This window comes from Oncorhynchus gorbuscha, unplaced genomic scaffold, assembly GCF_021184085.1.
Source record: "Oncorhynchus gorbuscha isolate QuinsamMale2020 ecotype Even-year unplaced genomic scaffold, OgorEven_v1.0 Un_scaffold_563, whole genome shotgun sequence".
NCBI classification, from domain to species: domain Eukaryota; kingdom Metazoa; phylum Chordata; class Actinopteri; order Salmoniformes; family Salmonidae; genus Oncorhynchus; species Oncorhynchus gorbuscha.
In genome coordinates, this window is record NW_025745394.1 from 406,596 (window position 1) to 432,138 (window position 25,543).

The 25,543-nt window shown below is 44.0% G+C and overlaps 2 protein-coding genes across 2 annotated transcripts; both read left to right on the forward strand.

Annotated features, from left to right (window-relative positions):
* The first annotated feature begins 4,920 nt into the window (after nt 1-4,920).
* On the forward strand, nt 4,921-11,145 carry LOC124018686 (myosin light chain 3, skeletal muscle isoform-like). Its single transcript, XM_046334025.1, has 6 exons — nt 4,921-5,270; nt 5,903-5,963; nt 9,339-9,482; nt 9,980-10,150; nt 10,391-10,468; nt 10,688-11,145. The coding sequence occupies exons 1-6, from the start codon at nt 5,268-5,270 to the stop codon at nt 10,714-10,716; spliced, it is 486 nt and encodes a 161-aa protein (XP_046189981.1). The 5' UTR covers nt 4,921-5,267; the 3' UTR covers nt 10,717-11,145.
* A 7,796-nt stretch (nt 11,146-18,941) lies between these two features.
* LOC124018697 (long-chain specific acyl-CoA dehydrogenase, mitochondrial-like) lies at nt 18,942-24,435 on the forward strand. The gene is made up of 11 exons (XM_046334049.1): nt 18,942-19,102; nt 19,826-20,002; nt 20,277-20,414; nt 20,782-20,946; nt 21,244-21,310; nt 21,488-21,652; nt 22,072-22,173; nt 22,416-22,529; nt 22,841-22,968; nt 23,236-23,322; nt 23,419-24,435. Exons 1-11 carry the CDS (start codon nt 19,017-19,019, stop codon nt 23,510-23,512), a joined length of 1,323 nt encoding a protein of 440 aa, XP_046190005.1. The 5' UTR covers nt 18,942-19,016; the 3' UTR covers nt 23,513-24,435.
* Nucleotides 24,436-25,543: the final 1,108 nt, after the last annotated feature.

Genomic DNA, 25,543 nt, shown 5'->3' on the forward strand with positions numbered 1-25,543 from the left:
TTGCTCAGTTGACTGAACCCTGGCTAAATTCTTGCCTTCTTATAACACTACTTGTTGAAAAGTTCAAATTAAATCATGCTTTATAATGAGTTTTTTTATCATACAGATTGAGTTTTATGGTATTCTTTGCACAGAGCTGCACCTTTTTTTTTGCGTGAGGAAAATGTCGCCCCCTAGTCTATGTGCATGGTGCATGGGGGTTTGAAGGGTTATGCACTGAAACTTGCTCACTATTTTGTGTCTAGACATGGGGCATAAGCAGAGAGAACCACCTCGAGTGGATTGTCCATTTATGGACATCAATTCAATATTTACTTTTCATTCATTTTATGACGCATTGAGACTTCAGTTTGTCTGAGATGAAATTGACTAGGATTTGTTTGCTTGGGCTGGAGTCTGGTCAATGGGTAGTCCTCTCAACTCGGGACCATAATTACCCCCTTGGTGACGGGGGTTGGAGCCCTGTCTCCACCTCTCCTGTCCATGTCCCTTTTATCTGGCTCTACTGTCCAGCTGTACTGTCTATGAATCAATAAAAATACCAAGGGGATTTGAGTACCGACCAATCTCCTATTAAAAAAAATAAATAGTAATAATCTTTGCTCCAACATTCATGTTTGTTAATTGTTCATTTTAGATTTCACCTCTTCTTTTTTTTTTGAATAACCGGAATAGAAATTCCATGGTGTAGAGGATTTTTCATCTTTGCAGATTGTGGCTGCAATAGAAACTTTGTAGTAAAATGATTATACTGTGTGACAAAGTACTACAGTAAAACTGTAATGACCATGTGGCGCATCATAAGTTGTGTGTGTGTGATGTACGCTTGTAACTCTACTGCTCATCTACGGTTTCTTCACATTTCCATTGGCTAAATAATAAAACAAGGTATTTTTTACATCTCACCTGTCTGTTACCTTTGCTATTAAACTATTATTCATCGTTCTAGTGTTCTGAATCTGACTGGCTCCTTGTCTCGGCCTGATGTTATAATAACAGAGCAAAGCCACTAAGGGGCAGCGAAGAGTTTGTCCATTTGGAATGGGAGCGTTCGTGTTGAGCGGCCAGAATCGGTGAGTCCATCCGTCCGTCTGCTAAAGCCTCCATTTTACTGTCCCCTTTCCAGACCCTGTCAAGTGGTTCATATCCTCTTTCTGACTTGACCCCTCCAACTTTCTCTATATTTGACTCTGTTCACATAGGCACCAAAAATGTGCCTGTTAAACCACAGGTCTCCTGTGTGCAACATGACTGTTTACCTACTGAGCTTAGGGAGCCACCACAAGGTTCCCCGAACCACCTCCATCACAAGCTGCTCTGTAACCTGCTGTATTGACTAATTTACTGATGCGGTTATACATGCTAATCAGCACAACATCCTTATTGGCTGGTCCTGGGTCAGCTGTAAAGGGGTGTTACAGTATGAGCCTCTAACAGGACACTAATTGGGCTGTAACTGTGGAGCTGGATGACTACTGAAGTCATCTACCCTGTCCCTAAGGAACTCCACTCCTAACACTCTCTATGCCAGATCAGGCTCCTGTAACCCTGAAAGAGAGGAGGCACAATACGTCAGCTCTTTTTTTAAGCCTGCTCCCTGCCCCTCTTTTACGATGTGTGGCTGACATGGGTTTAAATAGTATTTGACTGTTTGCTTTAGCCTGTGGGTGTGTTTGGTGGTTGGGCTTGACATATGAGACTGTTCTATTGGTGCCTTTGACCAAGCAAGCTCAATCAACCATAGCTTAATGTGTGAATTGATTTCGAATAGTATTTGAACCCAAGACAACTTTGCTCAGGGTAGAAGGGGCAAATGTCCCAGTGACCCCCCCCCCCTCCTTGAGGAGCTGCTCCCTGTCCCCCTCTCTGAGATCGGGACAGAGGGAGGAGGAGATAAGAAACTGAACACCGCAGGAGCGAGGGTAAAAATAGTGCTCATGTGTCCCGGGGCGCGGCCTCTCCCAGCCCCCAGGCGTGTCCTTACACCACATTACATACAGCAGGAGGGGGAAGGAAAACACTGGTGGTGGGATGGGGATGGAACTACAAGGTCGGGATAAATTAAACCTGGGTTCAAATACTACTTGTATTACATTGAGCGTTTGCTTTAGCCTGCCTAGAATGCCAGGTGGGTGGGGCTTGCAGATTTGGGACTAATCTGTTGGGCTGTTAAGCTACAGGCAAGCACAGGTGATGAATTGATGTAGCGGTGCATGGTGGCTGGGTATTAACAGGGGATGTTACTAATGATGGCTGTGTTCTTGACCTTGTTGGGGGTCGAGGACAGTGACAGTCACACTGGATTCTATAGTCTGACCTACTGACCACTGTGACATAAGGGTCAGATTCCACACAGGCACAACATTTCCAACATGGTTTCTGACAAAAACAACTTGAGACAAAAGTACAACCGATTGGGCAATAACAAGTGGCCACTGGTTCAATGTAAACTCTGTTTAAGTCCCAATGAAATACGGTAACTATCCTTTTAAATTGCTTTGGCTATCTGGATTCGGTGCAGATGCACCTATTGGTGTCCATCCGAGCCGTTGCACACGTCATAGATCAGTACTCAGCTGTAGGCTATAGCCTTTTCCATGGCATTAATGAATTCTAATACCAAACATTATGTTGTTATTGTGAATCATTACTCATTCTTCATGCTGTTGATTTTCCAAGTCTTTTATACACCACACACACACAGTATAGCTATAATCTGTGTCATCACAAACTGGACTCATACAACCTTTATCTCAATCACGGATTATTATATTTCTTTGATTCGCTGCCAGGCTTGTTATCGACGTTCACAAGCACCATTTCAATAACGGATCATACAACATGCATCCTATATCAGAGACGTTGATATGTAGCCTGTCCACTTCTGACAGCCCAGACATGATGTATTTCTCCTGTGTATTCTGCTGTTAGGCCTGTTGACACAGTACAGTGGCAGATGACTCTCAATCTTGGACTATAGGTAGGATAAACTTATTCAAGGATAAGAATAATTGTTTCTTATAGTAGGACCACATTGTTTGGTTATTTTAGTCCAAATGTGCATTCCTATTGCGCAAGAATGTGCCCCCCCCACACACACACACACACCCTCCACAATCCCCGGGTGTCTGGTTTCGATTGAACAGGGTGAAGGAGCTTGGAGGGGGTGGTTGTTCTATTAGCTGGTGTAGTGATTGTCAGGTGACATTCCTGACATGCCGGCTCATCTTATTTTACGAAAGAATGCGTCTCCTATTGAGAGAACAATTGAACCAATAAGACAGAAGAATAAAGTGTCTTTCTGCCTGTTATTGGTAATTTCATACTACAGTGACCCACACACACAAATGATTGGCCAACGTCCACCTCTGTCATAATGTATTGGTAAAACATGCAACACACAAACTGGAGAATGAAAACAAGAACAAGCCTTTACTTTTGCCAACTGTAGCATTGAATACAAGGGAAGCCAGTGATCATTTGGCCTACCTTGATAAATAAAAGTATGAATAGCCAATCAGTCTTGATAAAAAGTATGAATAGTCCTGACTCACCAAAACAAAGTGTAAAGGGAAGCCAGCTTGGATATGCCATCACTCCTATCACAGAAAAATACCTTGAATTGTTGCATCTCGTTTTGTTGTTGTCCAACCAACGGTGGCCATCTTGCTAAAATGGACCCTTTCCTAAATTTGCCATGGGTGGAGATGGGTATTTGGATTTGTGGGTTTACTTAGTTCTCTGCACTGGCCAATGATTATTACAGTGATTTTGATTCAACCATAAAATACATTGTGCCCCTGGACTAAGAAGATTGAAGTTCAATATGTAGCTAGATGTAGAAGGCTAATATTAACTAGATAACATTGCCCATGAAAGGAAGTTATTCTAGCGAGCAAGCGTTTTAGCCAGGTAGCCTAAGACAACAACAAATAAAAGCGTGTACTGTATGACAATCATAGACCGTTTCGTCAACGTGCAAGAGGGAAGGATGGCATTGACCTCTACAAGTAGGGTGAGTCAACATGTTTTTTCCACTTGCACGAACAAACACACATCAGAACCATGGACAGCCACATATTTAGCTTCCATTGATTGGACACTTGTTAGTGGTATCTTTTTGATGTCACTGTTTTATACTAAGCTCCGGTTGATGCTGCAATAGTAGAGGCAGCTCCTGTTTTCTTTGCGACTTTCAGTAACTGTCCCTGGTTCTAAATCATTCGTCCGAAAATGTTGGAAACATGAACTTTGTTGACCATGCTGTATGTCAGGTAACTAACTGTTACATACAATATGCTTTGTGGACTAAACCGGACAGAGTTGCACTCCGGTTTTGTGATGAAACAGAGGTGTGATTGAATGTATTCTGCCACTGTGTCTACTTATTGTCTCGTCCTTTAGACCTAAATATCACGTTGTCAAGACATATGGACTAACAGGTTATAGAGCAAATAACAAAATTATCACAACAGACAGGTTGTAATATGGCTATTTTTTTCTGGCTTGGCTTCCCAGGGGATTTTTTTAACCCCACGCACATCTACTTATTATCCTACCACCGAATTCGTGTCAGTTGTTTATGGCCTAATGCAAATAGGTGTGCAGCGTCAATAGGAAAAGGCTAACTTGATTTGTAGGGCACTATGCTTATTACGACCAAAAAAACATCCTGTTAAACGTTGTGCTTCATGACGTACTGATGCTGCGGACCCAACAGGACCCTGCTTTTCGTTGTGTGTTTTGACTACTCCCTATACAACCATAAGAGGAGGAAGACTCTCACTGTTTAAAAATATCACATGAGAAGCTTTCTGCAGTTGTAGGTTCTGGTGGTTCGGCGCATTATTAAAAATCCGCTCCGGAACACGCAAATCCAGCCCATTTCAGTGCCCATCTATCACCCACCTACTTCAGGCTAGAATGTCAACCAATAAAATAATTTGCGACCCTTGTAAAGGGGTTTGGAAATGCTGACCCGAGACAAGGCGTCTCGAATCAGTTCCTTAGCCGACTAAATATAGCCCTGTCCCCGTCCTTCTAAAGGCCTGCCAGCGCTCCAAGAGGCGACCACAGCTCCACTTTCCGTATTGCCCTAAGAAAGTTAGAGAACTTCCAAAGTGGCATCTGACCCGCCCCGTGACATCACCACCCGATCATAAATAAGAGAGGGACATTGAGCATGGTTCAGGACCACTCTCTCTCTCTCGGGACTCCGGCTTCTTTAGTATTTCTTTCTGCCCCGTGTCAACTCCTTCATCTCCGTAATGGTGTGTACTTTGGGATTTACCACTGCCTGAATGCTTTTTTTGTGCCTATACATTTGTGCTTTGGGGCTATTGGATGATCTTGACGTTGCTACAGAACTACCATCTGTGTGGCTTTGGGGCTATTGGATGATCTAAACGCCTGACGTTGCTACAGAACTACCATCTGTGTGATTTGGTATAGAGATTGGATATCAAGATTTGGGTGGTTCCTTTCTTTAACAAAATAAGCCACTGTCATACTCCATTTTGGGGGGAAGAAACCAAGGTGGAAGTATTAGATTAGAGCTTCTCATTGGGCTCCACAGAGAAACCTTGAATATCTCCCTAATGCTTATCTGTACATCTCTACGTACTTGTACCATTGAAAGCATTTAATCTAGCCATCGTCACACTAACTACTGTAATTACTACTGAATGTAGACCTCCTATACACCTGTACTTGTATGTTATTCTGTTGAGCACCTGCATCACTTTGAGATTAGTCTCTGTATCACCATGGTGCCGGCGATGTGTTGGTACTTTGAGAACGGCAGGACGCCCGTGGTACATGGTGGTGATGGATTGGTTATAACAGGTCCCAGATCAGGTCCTAGGGACTCATCCTTGTCTTGTGCTGTGTGCATCTTTAATAGGCTGATGCTGCTCCCGCTGAGGCATCAAGCGCCTCCGCTTTTTCGGCCGACCAGCTCGAGGGTAAGTGAAGTGTGTTTAGTTTCTCAGGGCCGTCTCTTTGTTCAGTCTATCTACTCTCTAGGTGAGGACTCTGTGTAGGACTAGGTGAGGACTCTGTGTAGGACTAGGTGAGGACTCTGTGTAGGACTAGGTGAGGACTCTGTGTAGGACTAGGTGAGGACTCTGTGTAGGACTAGGTGAGGACTCTGTGTAGGACTAGGTGAGGACTGTGTGTAGGACTAGGTGAGGACTGTGTGTAGGACTAGGTGAGGACTGTGTGTAGGACTAGGTGAGGACTGTGTGTAGGACTAGGTGAGGACTGTGTGTAGGACTAGGTGAGGACTCTGTGTAGGACTAGGTGAGGACTCTGTGTAGGACTAGGTGAGGACTCTGTGTGGGACTAGGTGAGGACTCTGTGTGGGACTAGGTGAGGACTCTGTGTGGGACTAGGTGAGGACTAGGTGAGGACTGTGTGTGAGAGGACTAGGTGAGGACTGTGTGTAGGACTAGGTGAGGACTGTGTGTAGGACTAGGTGAGGACTGTGTAGGACTAGGTGAGGAGGACTAGGTGAGGACTCTGTGTAGGACTAGGTGAGGACTCTGTGTAGGACTAGGTGAGGACTCTGTGAGGACTCTGTGTAGGACTAGGTGAGGACTCTGTGTAGGACTAGGTGAGGACTCTGTGTAGGACTAGGTGAGGACTCTGTAGGTGAGGACTCTGTGTAGGACTAGGTGAGGACTATGTCTTTACAGATAGCTCAGTGATAAAGCATGTCCCCTGTGTTTTACAAAGTAGCACTCACCAAGTTCAATAGGCAAAATTACACTCAGTCAAGTTGCCCCCAGAATACATTCCCCTGTGGACTAGCTTTAGTTATCCTCTCAACGTAGAATTGTATGATCTGCATGGCTTCTGCACCATGAGGTCCCCTCTGTGAGGGCCTAACAAAGTGTGATAAGTCACTGGAAATGACCTAAGTTGTGTCCACTAGTTTTGGAGCCCATGGCCTTGACAACACAAGTGCAGGGGCTTGTTCAGCTGTCCAGAGGAGATTAGTGTCCCTGCTTCTATTCTGAGCAGCACTGTCTTGTCTTGAATGACAGAGCACAGTGGTCCTTGGGGCCCGCGTGGCCAGCCGCATCTCCGTACAGCAGGAGCCTGACCCCCCCCTCCCTCCACCCTTTGTTCCTCACTGAAGGACATGATCTTTTAAAAGACTCCTTTAGAGTGGCTGTTGTTTTTGTGTAGAGCTAGTTGGTGTGTAGAACTAGTGGCAGTTGGTGTGTAGAACTAGTGGCAGTTGGTGTGTAGAACTAGTGGCAGTTGGTGTGTAGAACTAGTGGCAGTTGGTGTGTAGAACTAGTGGCAGTTGGTGTGTAGAACTAGTGGCAGTTGGTGTGTAGAACTAGTGGCAGTTGGTGTGTAGAACTAGTGGCAGTTGGTGTGTAGAACTAGTGGCAGTTGGTGTGTAGAACTAGTGGCAGTTGGTGTGTAGAACTGGGGGCAGTTGGTGTGTAGAACTGGCGGCAGCTGGTGTGTAGAACTGGGGGCAGCTGGTGTGTAGAACTGGCGGCAGCTGGTGTGTAGAACTGGCGGCAGCTGGTGTGTAGAACTGGCGGCAGCTGGTGTGTGTGTGTGTGGTGTGTAGAACTAACTAGTGGTAGGTAACTGGTCAGAAAAGGGTGAGCTGGAAATGAACTGTTGAGGCCCTTTATTCATTTTAGCACCTAGTTAAGTATCACGTCAGTCAGTGGCAGTCCAGTGGAATGTACACTCTCCTATACTGGACACATCATTAACACACTGTTCATAAGACCATATACAATTCCTGTATGTCATCTTATACAATACAATTATTGTATAGGTGTTATTTTATCAGACAAGTCACTATTGATCAACTTTCATAAATAAGCATTAATAAACAAATGTTTTTTCATTATTTGTAAACATTTATAACCATTTATAATGTAATAAAATGTATTATAAAGTGTTTCCTAAAGAATCCACTGCTTCTGCATACTCTAGATTAGAGAAATTGCTATTGGCTGGAGGAGCAGCTTGGCTGGGTGCTGCAGGAATACAGGCGAGCCCATTTGGCTGGAGGAGCAGCTAGGCTGGGTGCTGCAGGAGAAGCTAGGCTGGGTGCTGCAGGAATACAGGCGAGCCCATTTGGCTGGAGGAGCAGCTAGGCTGGGTGCTGCAGGAGAAGCTAGGCTGGGTGCTGCAGGAATGCAGGCGGGCCCCATTGGCTGGAGGAGCAGCTAGGCTGGGTGCTGCAGGAGAAGCTAGGCTGGGTGCTGCAGGAGAAGCTAGGCTGGGTGCTGCAGGAGAAGCTAGGCTGGGTGCTGCAGGAGAAGCTAGGCTGGGTGCTGCAGGAGAAGCTAGGCTGGGTGCTGCAGGAATGCAGGCGGGCCCCATTGGCTGGAGGAGCAGCTAGGCTGGGTGCTGCAGGAGAAGCTAGGCTGGGTGCTGCAGGAATGCAGGCGGGCCCCATTGGCTGGAGGAGAAGCTAGGCTGGGTGCTACAGGAATGCAGGCTGGCCCCATTGGCTGGAGGAGAAGCTAGGCTGGGTGCTACAGGAATGCAGGCGGGCCCCATTGGCTGGAGGAGAAGCTAGGCTGGGTGCTACAGGAATGCAGGCGGGCCCCATTGGCTGGAGGAGAAGCTAGGCTGGGTGCTACAGGAATGCAGACGGGCCCTATGCTAGCGTGTGTTGATTACTCCAGAGTCAGCATTCTTCTGTTTAAACCGAGCAGGCGGACACGCCCGTGCCCGTATTTGGCATGGGTTACTTTCTTAGGGTGTATTGCTTGTCAGGCGCTGGTTCTAAATGCCAAACGCCAGCAGGCCTTGTAGGGGGAGTGAGGGAGGGGGGCAGCTGCTGCAGTTCAGAAATCACATAAGGCCAGTAATCTGTTGGATCACTTTCAATTGGGATTCACAGTGGAGTCCATAGAAATAGAGACCCGCCTGCCATGCTACCTTTCTGCACCTCTACAGTTTATAATTATTCAGGGGACAATGAGGGAGGAATCAAGCGGTCGCCATCTTGGAATCTGCAGCACAGCAACATGAGACATGTCGTTTCTCACCATTCTCCAGTGCTGCATTTAGAATGAACTTTTACGAGAACGGTGTCATTGATTGCGTGTAGTTTTACTACAAGTATTGAACAAATATCTGGTCTGTTTTGCCATTGGTTCACAAAACAAAATGACTAATAACGACGAAGCTCCTTTTCGTCCCTTTCAATAACTAAAATATTCCAACTTTGATTTATTGAAACATTTTGAGAGTGAAGAGTTGTCAGGTTACTTACTGTATGTTTGTGCCCACTTTCTGCTTGTCTTCATCCAACTCATTGTAACTCTTCTGCTCTTCCCTCCGCCCTCCAGACTTCAAAGAGGCCTTCGGGCTCTTCGACAGAGTCGGTGACAGCATGATTGGATACAACCAGGTGGCTGATGTCATGCGCGCCCTGGGACAGAACCCCCAGAACAAGGAGGTTGCAGCGATCCTGGGAAAACCAACCCCCGATGGTGAGACCACCACTACTCCTATAGGTTGAGAGAACGTTGTGAGAACGTCATGATACGTTCAGGTATAAATGTAGTATGAAGACCAAACAGGCCTCTCAACTCCTGTAGAATAAGTAATGATGTCTGTTCTAGTCATGACATTGCAAAGTCCCACATACGTTTGCCCTACTGAATGTGGCCCGGGGATGGAATAGTCCCAAAAGTGTAAATCCCACCCCACCGCCCTCCAGGTGGTCTTGATCAAACACTCCACGTATTTGAAATAAACAAATACTCTTTGAACCCACATCTGGTAACAATGTGAATGTTTATTTTGTTGTCTCGTTGAAAGACTGATTATATCAAATAATAATGAGGTAACGACCGTCACTAGCGAGACACTACTGTTGTACGTGGTGTGTACGGTGTGATCGTATGAAAACAAGCAGTGGAAGGCTGTAGATGGACCACCCTACCGTGTGTGACTAATGTTGATCTCTTCTCCTTCGCCGTGTCAGATATGGCCAACAAGAGGCTGGCCTTCGCCGACTTCATGCCCATGATGGAAAAGGTGGATAAAATAGTGAAGGGTACACTTGATGACTACGTTGAGGGTCTCCGCGTCTTCGACAAGGAGGGCAACGGCACCGTGTCTGGGGCTGAGCTGCGCATCGTGCTGGGCACACTGGGTGAGTGGAGTCTACGTTTAGACACGTTCCAGTACAGCGCTGACTGGGCAGTGGGTTCGGGCTTGGCTGGGTGACATCCCCTGGCCACCCTACACCCGAGGGACACTACTGCCACATTGCTTACACCTGTCTAACCGTCTCCGATCTACCCAAGTGCTTAGGGTGTAGGGTGTGTTGGGGTTGATTTTGCATTCAGGATGCGTGTGTTTTCCTGACTGGCTCGTTGTTGGTCCCTCTTAGGTGAGAAGATGTCCGAGGCCGAGATTGATTCCCTCCTTATAGGTCAGGAGGACGAGAACGGCAGCATCAACTATGAGGGCAAGTCTTGTTCAACCTCTAAAGAGCCAATACCTTGGATCCTGCACAGATCACGTCACAGACTGTTTTAGTAACACTATCATTCAAATATTATACTCTTATTTAAAGTGATCAAATTGATGTTTATCAAATGATTTTATAAATGTGTTTGTCTTTTATGATTTTTTTATTTAGGCCTCTTGCTCCAGTACTTATGCTTTCTCTCTGTTCTCCCCACAGCATTCGTCAAGCACGTCCTGTCTGTGTAAGATAGTGCTTCGGCAACCAAAGCTTATCTATCTCCCAGACCCCATGGTGTCAGGAGTGTTTTTCTAAAGACCAACCTAGGAAAGAAAAGGACTATAATGGGATGTCGAAAAGCCATTCTGTGTTTGTTTTATTTTCCTCTGTCAACTTTTCAACTCATCACTACTCCTCTCTACGGAAGTGACCTCTCCGCTGTCAGATGACGACCCTCGCCCCCACCTGGGGCGTGTTTCTCCACTTGGGGTGGGACGGTGACCACTCATCAAGTAGGGGATTGTACCCTCTGCCCCGCCCACCTCATGTCATCATCATCTTGCCGGCAATGCTGGCTGGAAAAGATTGTGGATCGGCCGCCAAGCCCCTCCCCCATCAGTTATATTTATTTTCACTCTGCCGTTTCAGAATAAACTTTTCCAAAAGTACATCCCCCACCTGGCTTGATTGTTGGTCTTCTTCTTTGAGCTTTGTGACGATGCACTATTTTACAGGTGTCCTCCATGAAAAGATAAGACAGGAATATTAGATGTGTATAAATACACCTTCACTGAAATACAACTAGCATATATCATAGCATATTTTTCATAAACATGTAGTTATATTAAACAAGTGAACTACTGTCACCTGTTGACTGAAAGAACACTATTTGCTGAATCTACAGTTACATGTTGTAATGGTAAGTTAAAGGCCCAATGCACCCGTTTTTATTATGGTTTTCAATGGGTGGACCGGGGTGGTGGGGGCTGAAAACTAGCATTTATTGGCAGAGAGTTTTGGAACTCTATTACTGGTTTATTAACTAAACTCCATCTCACCAAAACAGGCTGAAACTTAAGGCATTCTTATCTAAACAGCTCTTACTCTAAAAGGGCATTATCATAATTTTCACAATTTCACAGTATTATACCAACCTCAGTGTGAAAATGTATAATACAGGAAAGTCACGTTTTTGACTGCAATGGGCCTTTAATGTGATGAAAATAGGAAGGTTGAAGACATTACAAATAACTTTTCTTCCATCGACTGTTTGACACATCTTCAGAAACCCAAGGATCTCACTTAGCATCTATCATGTTTGACTAGTCCCATACAGCCGTGCCATTTATCCATACATGGGTATTAAAGTATCATCAAACAACATATGGCTATATCAAGCCTTTTTGTACTGCAGAATATATATGTTAGCCCACTAAAACATATTCTCTTTTGGTACATACTTGCTGTTGAATGAAATGACCCATTCAAAAGGTTAGTTCACAATCTCACTGGATTAGAGAATAGCAAATCCCACACTGATGGGGGATAAGAATTTGTTCTTAACTGACTTGCCTAGTTAAATAAAGGTTAAATATTTTTAAAAATACCCTGAAATTTAGACTTTTCAATGTAACCAAAAACATATTGGGTTTTGAATAAAATAACACATTAAAACGTTTTGTTAATCTTATTGGATTATTGAAGCCCAAATCCCATACTACCCTAGGATACGTATGTAATGTGTAGGCAGAGAAAATATGTCGTAGGCTCATTCAGCAGGCCTTACCTCCGCCCAGTAGATGGCAGCACATTCAACAGATGAGGCTGTAGCCTACTCTTAAAGAAACGCATTCACTTTTGTTGTGTCGGTTGGGTAAAAGTGTTACACGTGAAAATGTTCTCAAAAGCTGTCAAAACGTGTAAAAGGTGTAAACATCTTACCAATCACACCATTAAAAGGTGTAAACATCTTACCAATCACACCATTAAAAGGTGGAAACATCTTACCAATCACACCATTAAAAGGTGTAAACATCTTACCAATCACACCATTAAAAGGTGGAAACATCTTACCAATCACACCATTAAAAGGTGTAAACATCTTACCAATCACACCATTAAAAGGTGGAAACATCTTACCAATCACACCATTAAAAGGTGTAAACATCTTACCAATCACACCATTAAAAGGTGTAAACATCTTACCAATCACACCATTAAAAGGTGGAAACATCTTACCAATCACACCATTAAAAGGTGTAAACATCTTACCAATCACACCATTAAACGGTGTAAACATCTTACCAATCACACCATTAAAAGGTGGAAACATCTTACCAATCACACCATTAAAAGGTGTAAACATCTTACCAATCACACCATTAAAAGGTGTAAACATCTTACCAATCACACCATTAAAAGGTGGAAACATCTTACCAATCACACCATTAAAAGGTGTAAACATCTTACCAATCACACCATTAAACATCTTACCAATCACACCATTAAAAGGTGTAAACATCTTACCAATCACACCATTAAAAGGTGAAACATCTTACCAATCACACCATTAAAAGGTGGAAACATCTTACCAATCACACCATTAAAAGGTGGAAAAACATCTACCAATCACACCATTAAAAGGTGGAAAATCACAATCACACCATTCATATGGTGAATGTGGATTCTTCCACCTTTTAATGGGGTGATTAGTGGCTAATCGGGTGCTTCTATATCTGAAGCTCTTTCACTTATCTTTTGGCTTCATGCTGCCTGGTAATCAATACTGTTATGGTTATGTCGGCGACCTAATGCACATTTTCCCCGATCAGTTCCGAAGTTTAACCAAAATAGTCATACTGGATTTATAAGTTAAGGTTAGACAAACTTGTGTTTAACAAACCTAATTTACAGTTTATAACAATAGCTGATCCCTATCTGAATTTTAACATAGTCGCAGTGTAATGATTTCATAGATTCTCAAAATAATTTCGTTTGATCAGCATAGTTGCACATTTATTTACCACAATCCTGGAAATCATGGGCTGTCATTGGAAATAAGAATTCATTCTTAAAATTAACTGACTTGCCTAATTAAATAAAGGTTAAATAAAAAATATTTAAAAATATCGGAAACAAAATGAAATACCTTTGTACCATCACACAAACTGCAGGTCCCAGTTATACAGTTTCAAAAAAGGGTGTGTATTTGTATGCAGATCTCAGTTATTAGAGCTTGCCACATTGTTAGCTTGTTCCTGATACCAGACATGAAGGTACAGTCTGGGATTTGTGAACCAATAAAGGTACAATTTGGTATTGGGGAACCCATACAATCTGGGATCTTGGAATCTGTTCAGTGGTAATTATCATTCTTTATATTTAATTTATACATTTTCTTGCATTTTTGCTTTGGTACTTTATTTTGCATCCTCTCTATTAGATTACTCGGGTCAGCTCAACATTTATATTACCCACTACATCGTTTATTTACTTTCAGGAAAAATGACCAAAACAACTCAGTGCCCCCACTGTCCTGCCCTCAACACATTGGCATGGAAAACATGCCAGACATGTTTTGGGATCTAAAAAACATGGATACCCTTCAGGCTGAGCAATACGGTCAAACACCGTAGTTCGGGCAGAACGCTAAAGCGAGCCTGGCTTGTGGTAAGTGTTTCACCATTTCACACTTTTGAACTGAGCCGAGCTGGCCTGGTTATACGTGTTTCCACTAGGGGACCTCATGGACTAGGGTGGGAACCTCCTGGACTAGGGGGAACCTCCTGGACTAGGGGAACCTCCTGGGGGGAGGGGGGAGACCTCATGGATCATGGGAGACCTCATGGACTAGGGGGAACCTCCTGGACTAGGGGGAACCTCCTGGACTAGGGGGAACCTCCTGGGGGGAGGGGGGAGACCTCATGGATCATGGGAGACCTCATGGACTAGGGGGAACCTCCTGGACTAGGGGGAACCTCCTGGGGCGGAGGGGGGAGACCTCATGGATCATGGGAGACCTCATGGACTAGGGGGAAACCTCCTGGGGGGGAGGGGTGGGAGACCTCATGGACTAGGGGGAACCTCCTGGACTAGGGGGAACCTCCTGGACTAGGGGGAACCTCCTGGGGGGAGGGGGAGACCTCATGGATCATGGGAGACCTCATGGACTAGGGGGAACCTCCTGGACTAGGGGGATCCTCCTGGGGGGAGGGGGAGACCTCATGGATCATGGGAGACCTCATGGACTAGGGGGAAACCTCCTGGGGGGGGAGGGGTGGGAGACCTCATGGACTAGGGGGAACCTCCTGGGGGGGGAGGGGGAGACCTCATGGATCATGGGAGACCTCATGGACTAGGGGGAAACCTGGGGGGGGGGCTCATGGACTAGGGGAGGAACCTCCTGGGGGCGGGGAGACCTCATGGACTAGGGGGGAACCTCCTGGGGGGGAGGGGGAGACCTCATGGACTAGGGGGAAACCTCCTGGGGGGAGGGGAGGAGACCTCATGGACTAGGGGGAGACCTCATGGACTAGGGGGAAACCTCCTGGGGGGAGGGGGGGAGACCTCATGGGGGGGAACTCACGGGGGGAGGGATCTCCTGGGGGGGGCTCATGGACTAGGGGAGGAACCTCCTGGGGGTGGGGGACCTCATGGACTAGGGGGAAACCTCATGGACTAGGGGGAAACCTCCTGGACTAGGGGGGGAACCTCCTGGACTAGGGGGGAACCTCCTGGACTAGGGGGGGGACCTCATGGACTAGGGGGGAGGGACCTCATGGTTACATAGGGTCCCTGATCTCTGACTTGACTCAATTCGAGACCACATTTGTAACGAGTACAAACGTGTCAGAGACGAGACATTCAAAATGCAGAATGAAAAGTGTCCCGAGACGTGTTTCTATACTGCAGCACTGCTATGCCTGCTGCAGGCACAAAAATGTACATTCAAGAACATAATTCTGCCTTTTTTTGACGTCTCTGCAGTTAAGATGGGTTGATTTAAGTTCTTATTGAAATATTTCTCATGTGACGTTGGTAGAACATGCTGTGATTAAACGGAGGATACAGTGTCTAATGCAGATACAGTAGGACACCAGGAATATGAAATGGTGTTGGTTTTTTGCAGTAACTTCTTTGTCGTTATAATATCCCAAACGGACTTGGCTGTTTCACCAATTGAAGTATTCTGTCTTTACATTTGCATTCTAGTCATTTAGCAGACACTTAACCTGTAATGTCTCCTGTAAGTCGCTCTGGTTAAGTAACATGCTCAAGGGCACATCGACAGATTTTTCATCTAGTCAGTTTGGGGTTTCAAATTAGTTACTGGCCCAATGTTCTTAACTGTGAGGCTACCTGACTCCTTGTAATGAGCACATGTTATTGTCAAAGACCATTTACCACGCTATGATACCAACAATACCAAGTATGGTGTGGTCACAGGAAAGGAAGACCCAATTACCTCTGCTGCAGAGAATAAATTAGAGTTACCAGCCTCAGAAATAAAAAAATAAATGCTTCACAGAGTTCAAGTAACAGACACATCTCAACATCAACTGTTCAGAGGAGACTGTGAATCAGGCCTTCATGGTTGAATTACTGCAAAGAAACCACTACTAAAGGACACCAATAAGAAGAAGAGACTTTCTTGGGCCAAGAAACATGGGAAATTCTACAATGTAGAAAGTAGTACAAATAAAGAGAAACCCTGGAATTAGTAGGTGTGTCCAAACTTTTGACAGGTACTAATATATATATATATATATATATATATATATATATATATATATATATATATATTTACAGTGGGGCAAAACAAGTATTTAGTCAGCCACTTAGAAAGATGTTGAGGTTGTGGACAGGTGTCTTTTATACTGATAACAAGTTCAAACAGGTGCCATTAATTACAGGTAATGAGTGGAGGACACAGGAGCCTCTTAAAGAAGAAGTTACAGGTCTGTGAGAGCCAGAAATCTTGCTTGTTTGTAGGTGACCAAATACTTACTTTCCACCATAATTTGCAAACAAATTCATTAAAAATCCTACAATGTGATTTTCTGGATTTCTTTTCTAATTTTGTCTGTCATAGTTGAAGTGTACCTATGAAGAAAATTACAGGCCTCTCTCATCTTTTTAAGTGGTGGCTGACTAAATACTTTTTTGCCCCACTGTATATACACACAAAATCTATAATTACGTAATGTGACCAACTCACCTGAAAGAAGGCACAGCTGAATCTCTACAGTAACATGTTGCAACAGTAAGTTAGTGGGATCAAAGAGGAAGACTGAATAAGACATTACAAAATAACTTTTCTTCCATCAACTGTTTGACACATTTTCAGAAACTTGATCCGTTGTCAGAATACCTATCAATGATGCATTAGGTCCAATGAAGATAAGTTAGTTGATTTATTATAGATTTCTGAGATAATATGACCAGAAGTCTTATGTTGTGGATGGAATGAATGAATATGTTTGCAATCAATCACTGTCAAACAAACCTGGATGAAACCAATGCAACATCCATGCCAAGTGTGTTCCTTGGGACATCGAACTCTGACGAACTCTAGGGTCATCTCAAGGATCCCACTTAGCATATGAGCCGTGAGTAATATATCAAGAGTGGCTATATCATAAAGCACTTTTGTACTGCAGACAATGTATGTTAGCCCACTCTGAAATCCACTGTAAAACATGATGTTTTCTCTTGGTACATACTTGCTGTTGAATGAAATTACCAATTCAAAAAGCTAGTTCACAATGTCTGGATAACCCGGAGTATGAAGTATGAGCCACCTTAGTCATAGACTGTTCTCTCTGCTACCACACGGTAAGCGGTACCGGAGCGCCAAGTCTAGGTCCAAAAGGCTCCTTAACTGTTTCTACCCCTAAACCATAAGACACCTAAACAGTTAGTCAAATTACTACCCAGACTATTTGCATTGGCCCCTCCCCTTTTTATGCTGCTGCTACTCGCTGTTTATTGTCTATGCATAGTCACTTTACCACTACCTACATGTACATATTATCTCAATAACCGGTACCATCTGAATATAGCCTCATTAGTTAGTTTATTGTGTTTAGAATTTATTTATTTTTTAAACTTTTATTTAGTAAATATTTTCTTAACTCTTTTTCTTGAAACTGCATTGTTGGTTAAGGACTTGTAAGTAGGCATTTTATGGTAAGGTCTACAACTGTTGTATTCAGCGCATGTGACGAATTCGATTTGATTTCCGTGAAAATCGACTCTAAAATCCAATTTAACACAAAACATACTGCCTTTTGAATAAAACATCAAATTAAAATGTTTTATTAAATCTCACTGGATTATTGTTGAAGCCTAAATAAGTGCATTTGGAATTATTCAGACCCCTTCACCTTTTCCACATTTTGTTACATTATTCTAAAATGTATTAAATAGTTTTTTTCCCCTCCTCAATCTACACACAAGTTTGCTCCAGGCGGGATGCTTGTCATTCAGGCCAAAGAGTTCAATCTTGGTTTCATCAGACCAGAGAATCTTGTTTCTCATGGTCTGAGAGTCTTTAGGTGCCTTTTGGCAAACTCCAAGTGTGCTGTCATGGACCTTTTACTGAGGAGTGGCTTCCGTCTGGCCACTCTACCTTAAAGGCCTGATTGGTGGAATGTTCAAGAGATGGTTGTCCTTCTGGAAGGTTCTCCCATCACCACAAAGGAACTCTGGAGCTCTGTCAGAGTGACTATTGGGTTTTTGGTCACCTGCCTGACCAAGGCACTTCTCCCCCGATTGCTCAGTTTGGCCCGTGCGGCCAGCTCTAGGAAGAGTCTTGGTGGTTCCAAACTTCTTCCATTTAAGAATGATGGAGGCCACGGTGTTCTTGGGGACCGTGAATGCTGCAGACATTTTTTTGTACCCTTCCGCAGATTTGTGCCTCGACACAATCCTGTTTCAGCGCTCTAAGAACAATTCCTTTGACCTCATGGTTGGTTTTTGTGCTGACATGCACTGTCAACTGTGGGACCTTATATAAACAGGTGTGTGTCTTTCCAAATCATGTCCAATCAATTGAATTTACCACAGGTGGACTCCAATCAAGCTGTAGAAACATCTGAAGGATGATCAATGGAAACAGGATGCACCTGAGCTCAATTTTGAGTCTCATAGCAAAGGGTCTGAATACTTATAAATATAAGGCATTTCGTTTAAAATGTTTAATTAATACATGATAATTTCTAAAACCCTGTTTTTGCTTTGTCATTATGGGTTTTTGTGTGTAGATTGATGAGGGAAAATTATAATTTCATCATTAAGGCTGTAACGTAACAGAATGTGGAACACGTGAAGGGGTCTGAATACTTTCCGAATGCACTGTATATCATCCATTATGTTTGGAATGTGTCAAATTTGATGTAATATGTTCATTCAGCAGGCCTTACCTCCGCCCAGTAGATGGCAGTAACTTCAACAAATGAGACCGTAGCCTACGCTTGAAATACTAGAGAAGATACGCATTCAAAGTTATTGTGTCAGTTGCGTAAAAGCGGTAACGTTACGGAGGAAAATGTTGTCGAAAGCTGTCAAAGCGTGTTATTCTGGTGTGAAAAATGTACGTCGAGGTGGACAGGTACTTTCTTCTGCAAATGCCAGGTGCGTGTCGTAGATTTGCATGCTAATTTTACCGGAGAAACGATGTCTGTAGATATGCTTATCATTCACGTTAATTTACTGTCATTGAGCAGGAAATAAGTTATTTATTTTAAACATAAATATTTTAGTTAAGACAGCCTTGTCATATGTAGTCAGCAACAAAATATAGCTTCTTTAGTGTTCAACATTGTCTGTTGACCCGCTAATGCTAAAGTGGGACACAGTCACCTTTGGCACACTTTCCCAGAAATGGCCTTTAAAGCCTACCTAACGTGTTCCTTGACATATGAGGTAACTAGTGGGTTTGAGTTTGTAACTCAGCTATCCAACACTGCTAGCTACAGGTTTTACACCAGATAATGTGGTTTTTAATCTGTAGATACATCACTGCATACTTCCTATTCATGAACCTGACTCTCCTGATTGATTGACTGGTTGTTTTGTTTGGTTGCTTTAACCTAATGGCATTAGTAATGTCCTTCTAGGTTACTCAGCCCGCCATGGGGGGCTAGTCAAATTCCATGACTCAAATTCCACTACTAACTACACTGATCTCAGAAGTCAGTTTCTAACTTTTTTAGCAAACACACAAGTGGTTCAGTATACCACACCTAAAGATTAAAGGTGGACTTTGTAGGACACGTTAGGCCTTACAACTGCCTTGTTATGCCCATTAGACCAACATGTAGTTTATTTATAAGTGCCTGTGCCTCAATTTTCCAGAATGCAGCACAGCCAGCCCCAGGAAGGGAAAGCTCCCCCGTCCAATCGGCCGGAGACGTCCAGCGCCAAGACTCTGATGGACATCGGCACCCGCAGAATCTTCAACGAGGATCATGACATGTTCAGGGAGAGTGTCCGACGTTTCTGGACAGAGGAGGTGGTGCCCTACCACAAGGAGTATGTATTGACTGTCTGTAAACATCTCTGCATAGGCCTAGTGTTCCCCACCAGGGTCCTGTTCATTAAGTACCAAATTATAGGAAACTGACTGAAAGTGGGAGGAACCAGTTGAACACTCGTTTTCCATTGCAGAAAGTTTTGAAAGGGTTTTTCTATTTTGTGACCTAATAAACAGGATGCTGATGATGAACTGAATGGTTTTCATGATGTGATTATGTTGTGATGACTCTGCTGGCTTAAGGTATGGTCTCTGTCTTCCCTCCCCCTCCAGATGGGAGAAGGCAGGTATGGTGAGCAGGGAGCTGTGGCAGAAGGCTGGGGAGCAGGGTCTGTTGGGCATCCTCACTCCAGAGGAGCACGGTGGGATCGGAGGTGATCTGCTGTCTGCAGCTGTGATGTGGGAGGAGCAGTGAGTATCTGGTCCTGACCAGGGATCAGCTCCCCACTGTCCATATAATCATATTAATTATGATCTAAACTGCTCAGCACTCGGAGACGCTATATGAATACAGGCCCAGGTGTGGGTTGATTGGCTAGTATTTCCCCAAGCCCTATTGCTATGACCATGGGCGTATACCATGGGCGTATACCATGGGCGTATAGCAGAATGTAACAGTTGTGATTATATGTCAAACAACTGACTTAATTTATATGCCTACTGATAACATCAAAATGCTATTCTGTCAACAGGCTTTGTGTTGTACTGCAGGGAAAGTCAGAAGGGGATATCAGGACTTTACACCCCTCTTCTCACCCTGTCTTTCTTTGTCCTCTAGGATGTACTCTAACTGCTCTGGCCCAGGCTTTGCCCTCCACTCTGAGATCTGCATGCCCTACATCAGTAACTATGGCTCCAAGGAACAGATTGATCGCTTCATACCCCAGATGGCTGCTGGTACCTGCATCGGGGCTATCGCCATGACGGAGCCGGGAGCTGGCAGGTGAGGACGTTTAACACTACTGGGCCAAGCTGAGCTGTACTGCTCTGGTCTGGTTACCCTACTGGAAAGGATAATGTGAAAAGAAGATATCCAAGCAGGCACAGTACGGTTTGGGTCAGCAAGATGGTGTGAAAATTGTTCGTTTAATAGGCTTTACTTTCAATATGAGAATTTGACGATGGTAAGGTCAATTTGGGGTCATTCTGATTGTTTTCATTATGTGTTCTCTAACTTCTACCTCTGTCTAGCCAATAGCAGTTCATCCTAAAGACCCTCTCTTCTCTCCGTTCAACCCAGTGACCTCCAAGGTGTCAGGACGTACGCTAAGAAGGACGGCGATGACTGGATCCTCAACGGCAACAAGGTGCGTTCAACCAGACTAGGGTTGTGTTCAGTAGGGCACACCGTAGCTAAATGTTTTGCAAAGGAGAACAAAAATCTGTTTTCTTGCTTGACAAATTTGGGTAGTACCTCCGTTTCAAAATGTTTTCTCCCAACTGAACATGACCCATGTCATTGACCGTTGTCCCTTGACCCACAGGTGTTCATCACCAACGGCTGTATGGCCGACATGGTGATCGTGGTGACCGTAACGAACCGCGAGGCGAAAACAGCGGCCCACGGGATCAGCCTCTTCCTGGTGGAGAAAGGAATGCCGGGCTTCCAGGCGGGCAAGAAGCTGGAGAAGATTGGCCTGATGGCACAGGTACAGTCAGAAATCTCAATTGCACATTTTTTAACCCCCTCTCGTTAAGGGGCCATTTTGACCACCTGGCTGGGTTCAAATACTTTTGATTTCCTTTTCACATCCTTTCAGTTTGATTGAGCCTGTATGTAGAACCAGAGAGATGGGTTGCTTTTTGTTATTGACTATTCCTTTGGTTTCATTGTATAGTTCAAGCTCAATCGAAGGCAACTAAAGTATTTGAAAGAAAACAAACACTATTGAATCCAGGTCTGGTCAAATGAAGAAAAACAACTCATTGCTTCAAACAGTCGGTTTGATATTGACGTCCCTTGAGAAGTGGGTTCAGATGACCAGAACTAGTCAACTGTCATGTCAGACCATTTTATAGAACAGCCATTACCTTTGATATATATTAACCGTTGTCTCTCTGTCCCCAGGACACGGCTGAGCTGTTCTTTGAGGACGTGCGTCTCCCTGCTTCTGCCCTGCTGGGACAGGCCAACAAGGGCTTCTACTACCTGATGAACGAGCTGCCACAGGTACACCTTTCAGAGAGCAATAACACTTGCATGATATACCAGGGTTGGGGTCAGGGACATTTCAATTCAGGAAGTAAACTGAAATTGCAATATCAATTGTATTTATTTAAAGAGCAATGACTGAGTTGAAGGGAATTGACCCCTAACCTATTCCTATGTACTGGATTGTCACAAAGGTATGACTATATCTAGTAGCTACAGACCACGACATGATTAATGCTCTTCGCCTCTTGTTCTTCCAGGAACGCCTGCTGATCGCAGACATGGCCATCGCCAGCAGTGAGTTCATGTTTGAGGAGACCAGGAACTATGTGACTCAGAGGAAGGCATTCGGCAAGACCATCGCTCACCTTCAGGTTGGATAGCATTATCTTTGACTCGTATTTCTGCTGTAGTAACAGGTATGTTTCCGGTGTAGTGAACACTAGTGCTATTGGGGTGGTAGGTAACCTGTGTTAGAGAAGCTGAGTCAAAGTGGGGACTGAACTAGCAACTAGAGGGCTGTTTGTCAGACCCCGTCTCTCCTACTGTTTTGCCCTTGAGAGAGGCACTTAACCTCTCGCTCAATCTGCATAGAACACATCTCTGTTTGATCAGATGGATGAATAGTTGTGTTGTAGTATATTGAGGTGATCCACTAAGTCCATCCCCCTGTCTCATGGTGCAGACTGTGCAGCACAAGCTGGCAGAGCTGAAGACTGAGATCTGTGTGGGCCGCTCCTTTTTAGACACCTGTCTCCAGCTTCACACAGAGAAACGCCTGGACTCTCAAACAGCCTCTATGGCCAAGTACTGGTGAGAACACAACCAAATACTAAACCTTCTTTCACCAGATTTATGCTACTCCAGTCCAGAACTGTCAGTATGTTGGACGTGTAAAGTGCACTTGCACATCCACCCTTGGATTGGATTTAAAGGGAGTGGATTGGTATAAGAGTAATGCTGGTGATGTCTTTCCAGACAATGCTTTTACAGCCATGAAGTGTTGAAGTGCACACTTCAGGGAGAAGGGTAGAGAATTGGGACATATCGTCTGACTTGACTTTTTTTGTTGTTTATCAGGGCGTCTGACCTCCAGAACTCTGTGGCCACCCGGTGTCTGCAGCTCCACGGAGGCTGGGGCTACATGTGGGACTACCCCATCGCCAAGTGAGTGACGGTGATGTGTCTCGTGGAAATATAACATGTTATTCTATTTAGTTCTATGCTGCCAGTGCACATGAAAATCCTCTCTCTCCCCATCAGGGCGTTTGTGGATTCCCGTGTCCAGCCCATCTATGGAGGCACCAATGAGATCATGAAGGAGCTGATCGCCCGCAGTATCGTCAGCCAGAAGTGAGGGAGACGTCCCAGTGACATCATCATGGAGGAGAGCTGGGAAGTGGTTAACATGAATCTCTTAAGACCAACAGCAGTTTTGACTGGGTTAGCTACTGAGCTGGTTGTCTGTGCCTTTTGAAGTGATTTTCATGTTCACTGAAGGTAGGCCAGTGGTATTTCTGGGACAAATCTGAACTTCCACTTAAGTCAAATTTTCACTTATTCTCTCATAGAGATTAATGCATGACTGAGAGAAACATTTTACTTAAGTGGAACTTAGGATTCACTCCTCTTTGAATAAGCATGGAGTGAAATAATAGATATTCAGGTTTTGTAATTTATTTTCTAATATTGCGGGGAATGTGTTTTTAACAATCTAGATGTAGGGTTGTTTATCCCTTTCCTTTTGGCTTCTACAAAGTCAACAATATGTTATTAAATCCGTCCATCCTTTCACACTTGAAATCTAAAAAGTTTGAAACAATGATCAAATAAATGCACAGAGTTAAGTTGTATATTTTTGTAATACCACCTTTGTGTTTGTGTCCGTCTGTCCTGCCGTGTTTATGGGGGTGGAAAACTAAATGGTAGAGTCCTGTACGTTAGAATGTTTTAGTTTGAATGAACAGTATTTTATCCATTTGTTCATAGCTCCAAACCGGAAGTGCCCTTGCATTTTTCTCCTGATAACTATTACTGGTGAGCATTAAAGGGGGAAGGGGGAGACCTAGTCCAGTTGTACAACTGAATGCATTCAACTGAAATGTGTCTTCTGGATTTAACCCTCTGAATCAGAGAGGTGCAGGGGGCTGCCTTAACACCTCAACAAGCTGTGAATTAGAACAGTGCAGAATTGTTGAACATTTTAAATGCCACCTTTTTAAAAAACATTTTGTAATGTAATAATATTACTTGTTTATTAAAGTTATATAAGTTTGGTGATCCCTCTTCCAATTTTAATTTGGATGTATTGTGTTCTGTCAGTTTCATGAAGATGTGGGGTGTTCTATTGCAGTGGACGAAGGCATACAGGAATAATGCTTCATGATTACGGTCCTAATGCATTATAAGCCCGGTTTTTGGGTGTGTGTCTTTTGTACATGAGAAGATGTGTGAGCCTGAGATTGATGCCCTGGTGACAGCTCAGGAGGACGAGAACGGAAGCCTCAACTACTAAGGTGAAGTCTTCTGTGCAATGCTATCTCCTGCGATGTATTATTTTAACCACAAGATGGCAGTAAGTATTGTGAACCAATTAAACCTGGGTTTTATTCCATCTCAATAGTGATGTGTGTCTACTAGGAGTATTTTCATTAGCTATGATTCCATTCCTTTTATTTTTTATCAATTCCTATCTGTATGATTTTGATAATCATCCTGTTACCTTCAGTATTAAAGTTTAGTGGAGTGCTGTGGGCACATCTATTAAAAGCTCTTGTCCAAGGTGCTGTGTTAGGATGTAGAACAAAAGATAAATCCACATTCATGAAACACCATTGGGCAGGGGCCACATTCAGTATTCTAATGTTGAGAAATGTAATGAATAGAGCTGAAGAGCTTCCTTATTCTACATATCACTCTGTTCTACATCATGTATTTCTATCTGAAATCTACAACTGTTGTGCTTGGCTAAACCTATTTACCCAGTTGTAGAATTAAATCCAGCTGCCTCTCTGAACACTTGAGTTGCATACTGCTTTGGCTCAACACAAAGGCAGGTGTCATTTCTGGCTCCCATTGACCCAGTCCCAAACTGAAACCCATACATGTACTGGGTAAGCATCCCAAATTGCACCTTATTCTCTATATGTAGTGCACTACTTTTGACCAGAGCCCTATAAGGTTTCATTTGGGATGCGCACCTAACGTATATAGCTTGATTTAGGTTGAGTTGAATGTCTTGTGTTGTTTTTACATGATAAAGCTGGTGTTTCAGTTGTACTAGTGTGCTGCTGTCAGGGGATATGCCCGTGGCCAGCTGGCATGGGTACACATGTTTTCTGTTTAAGGAGAGGGAGAGTCAATCTGCTCCAACCCCCACATTCCCCCA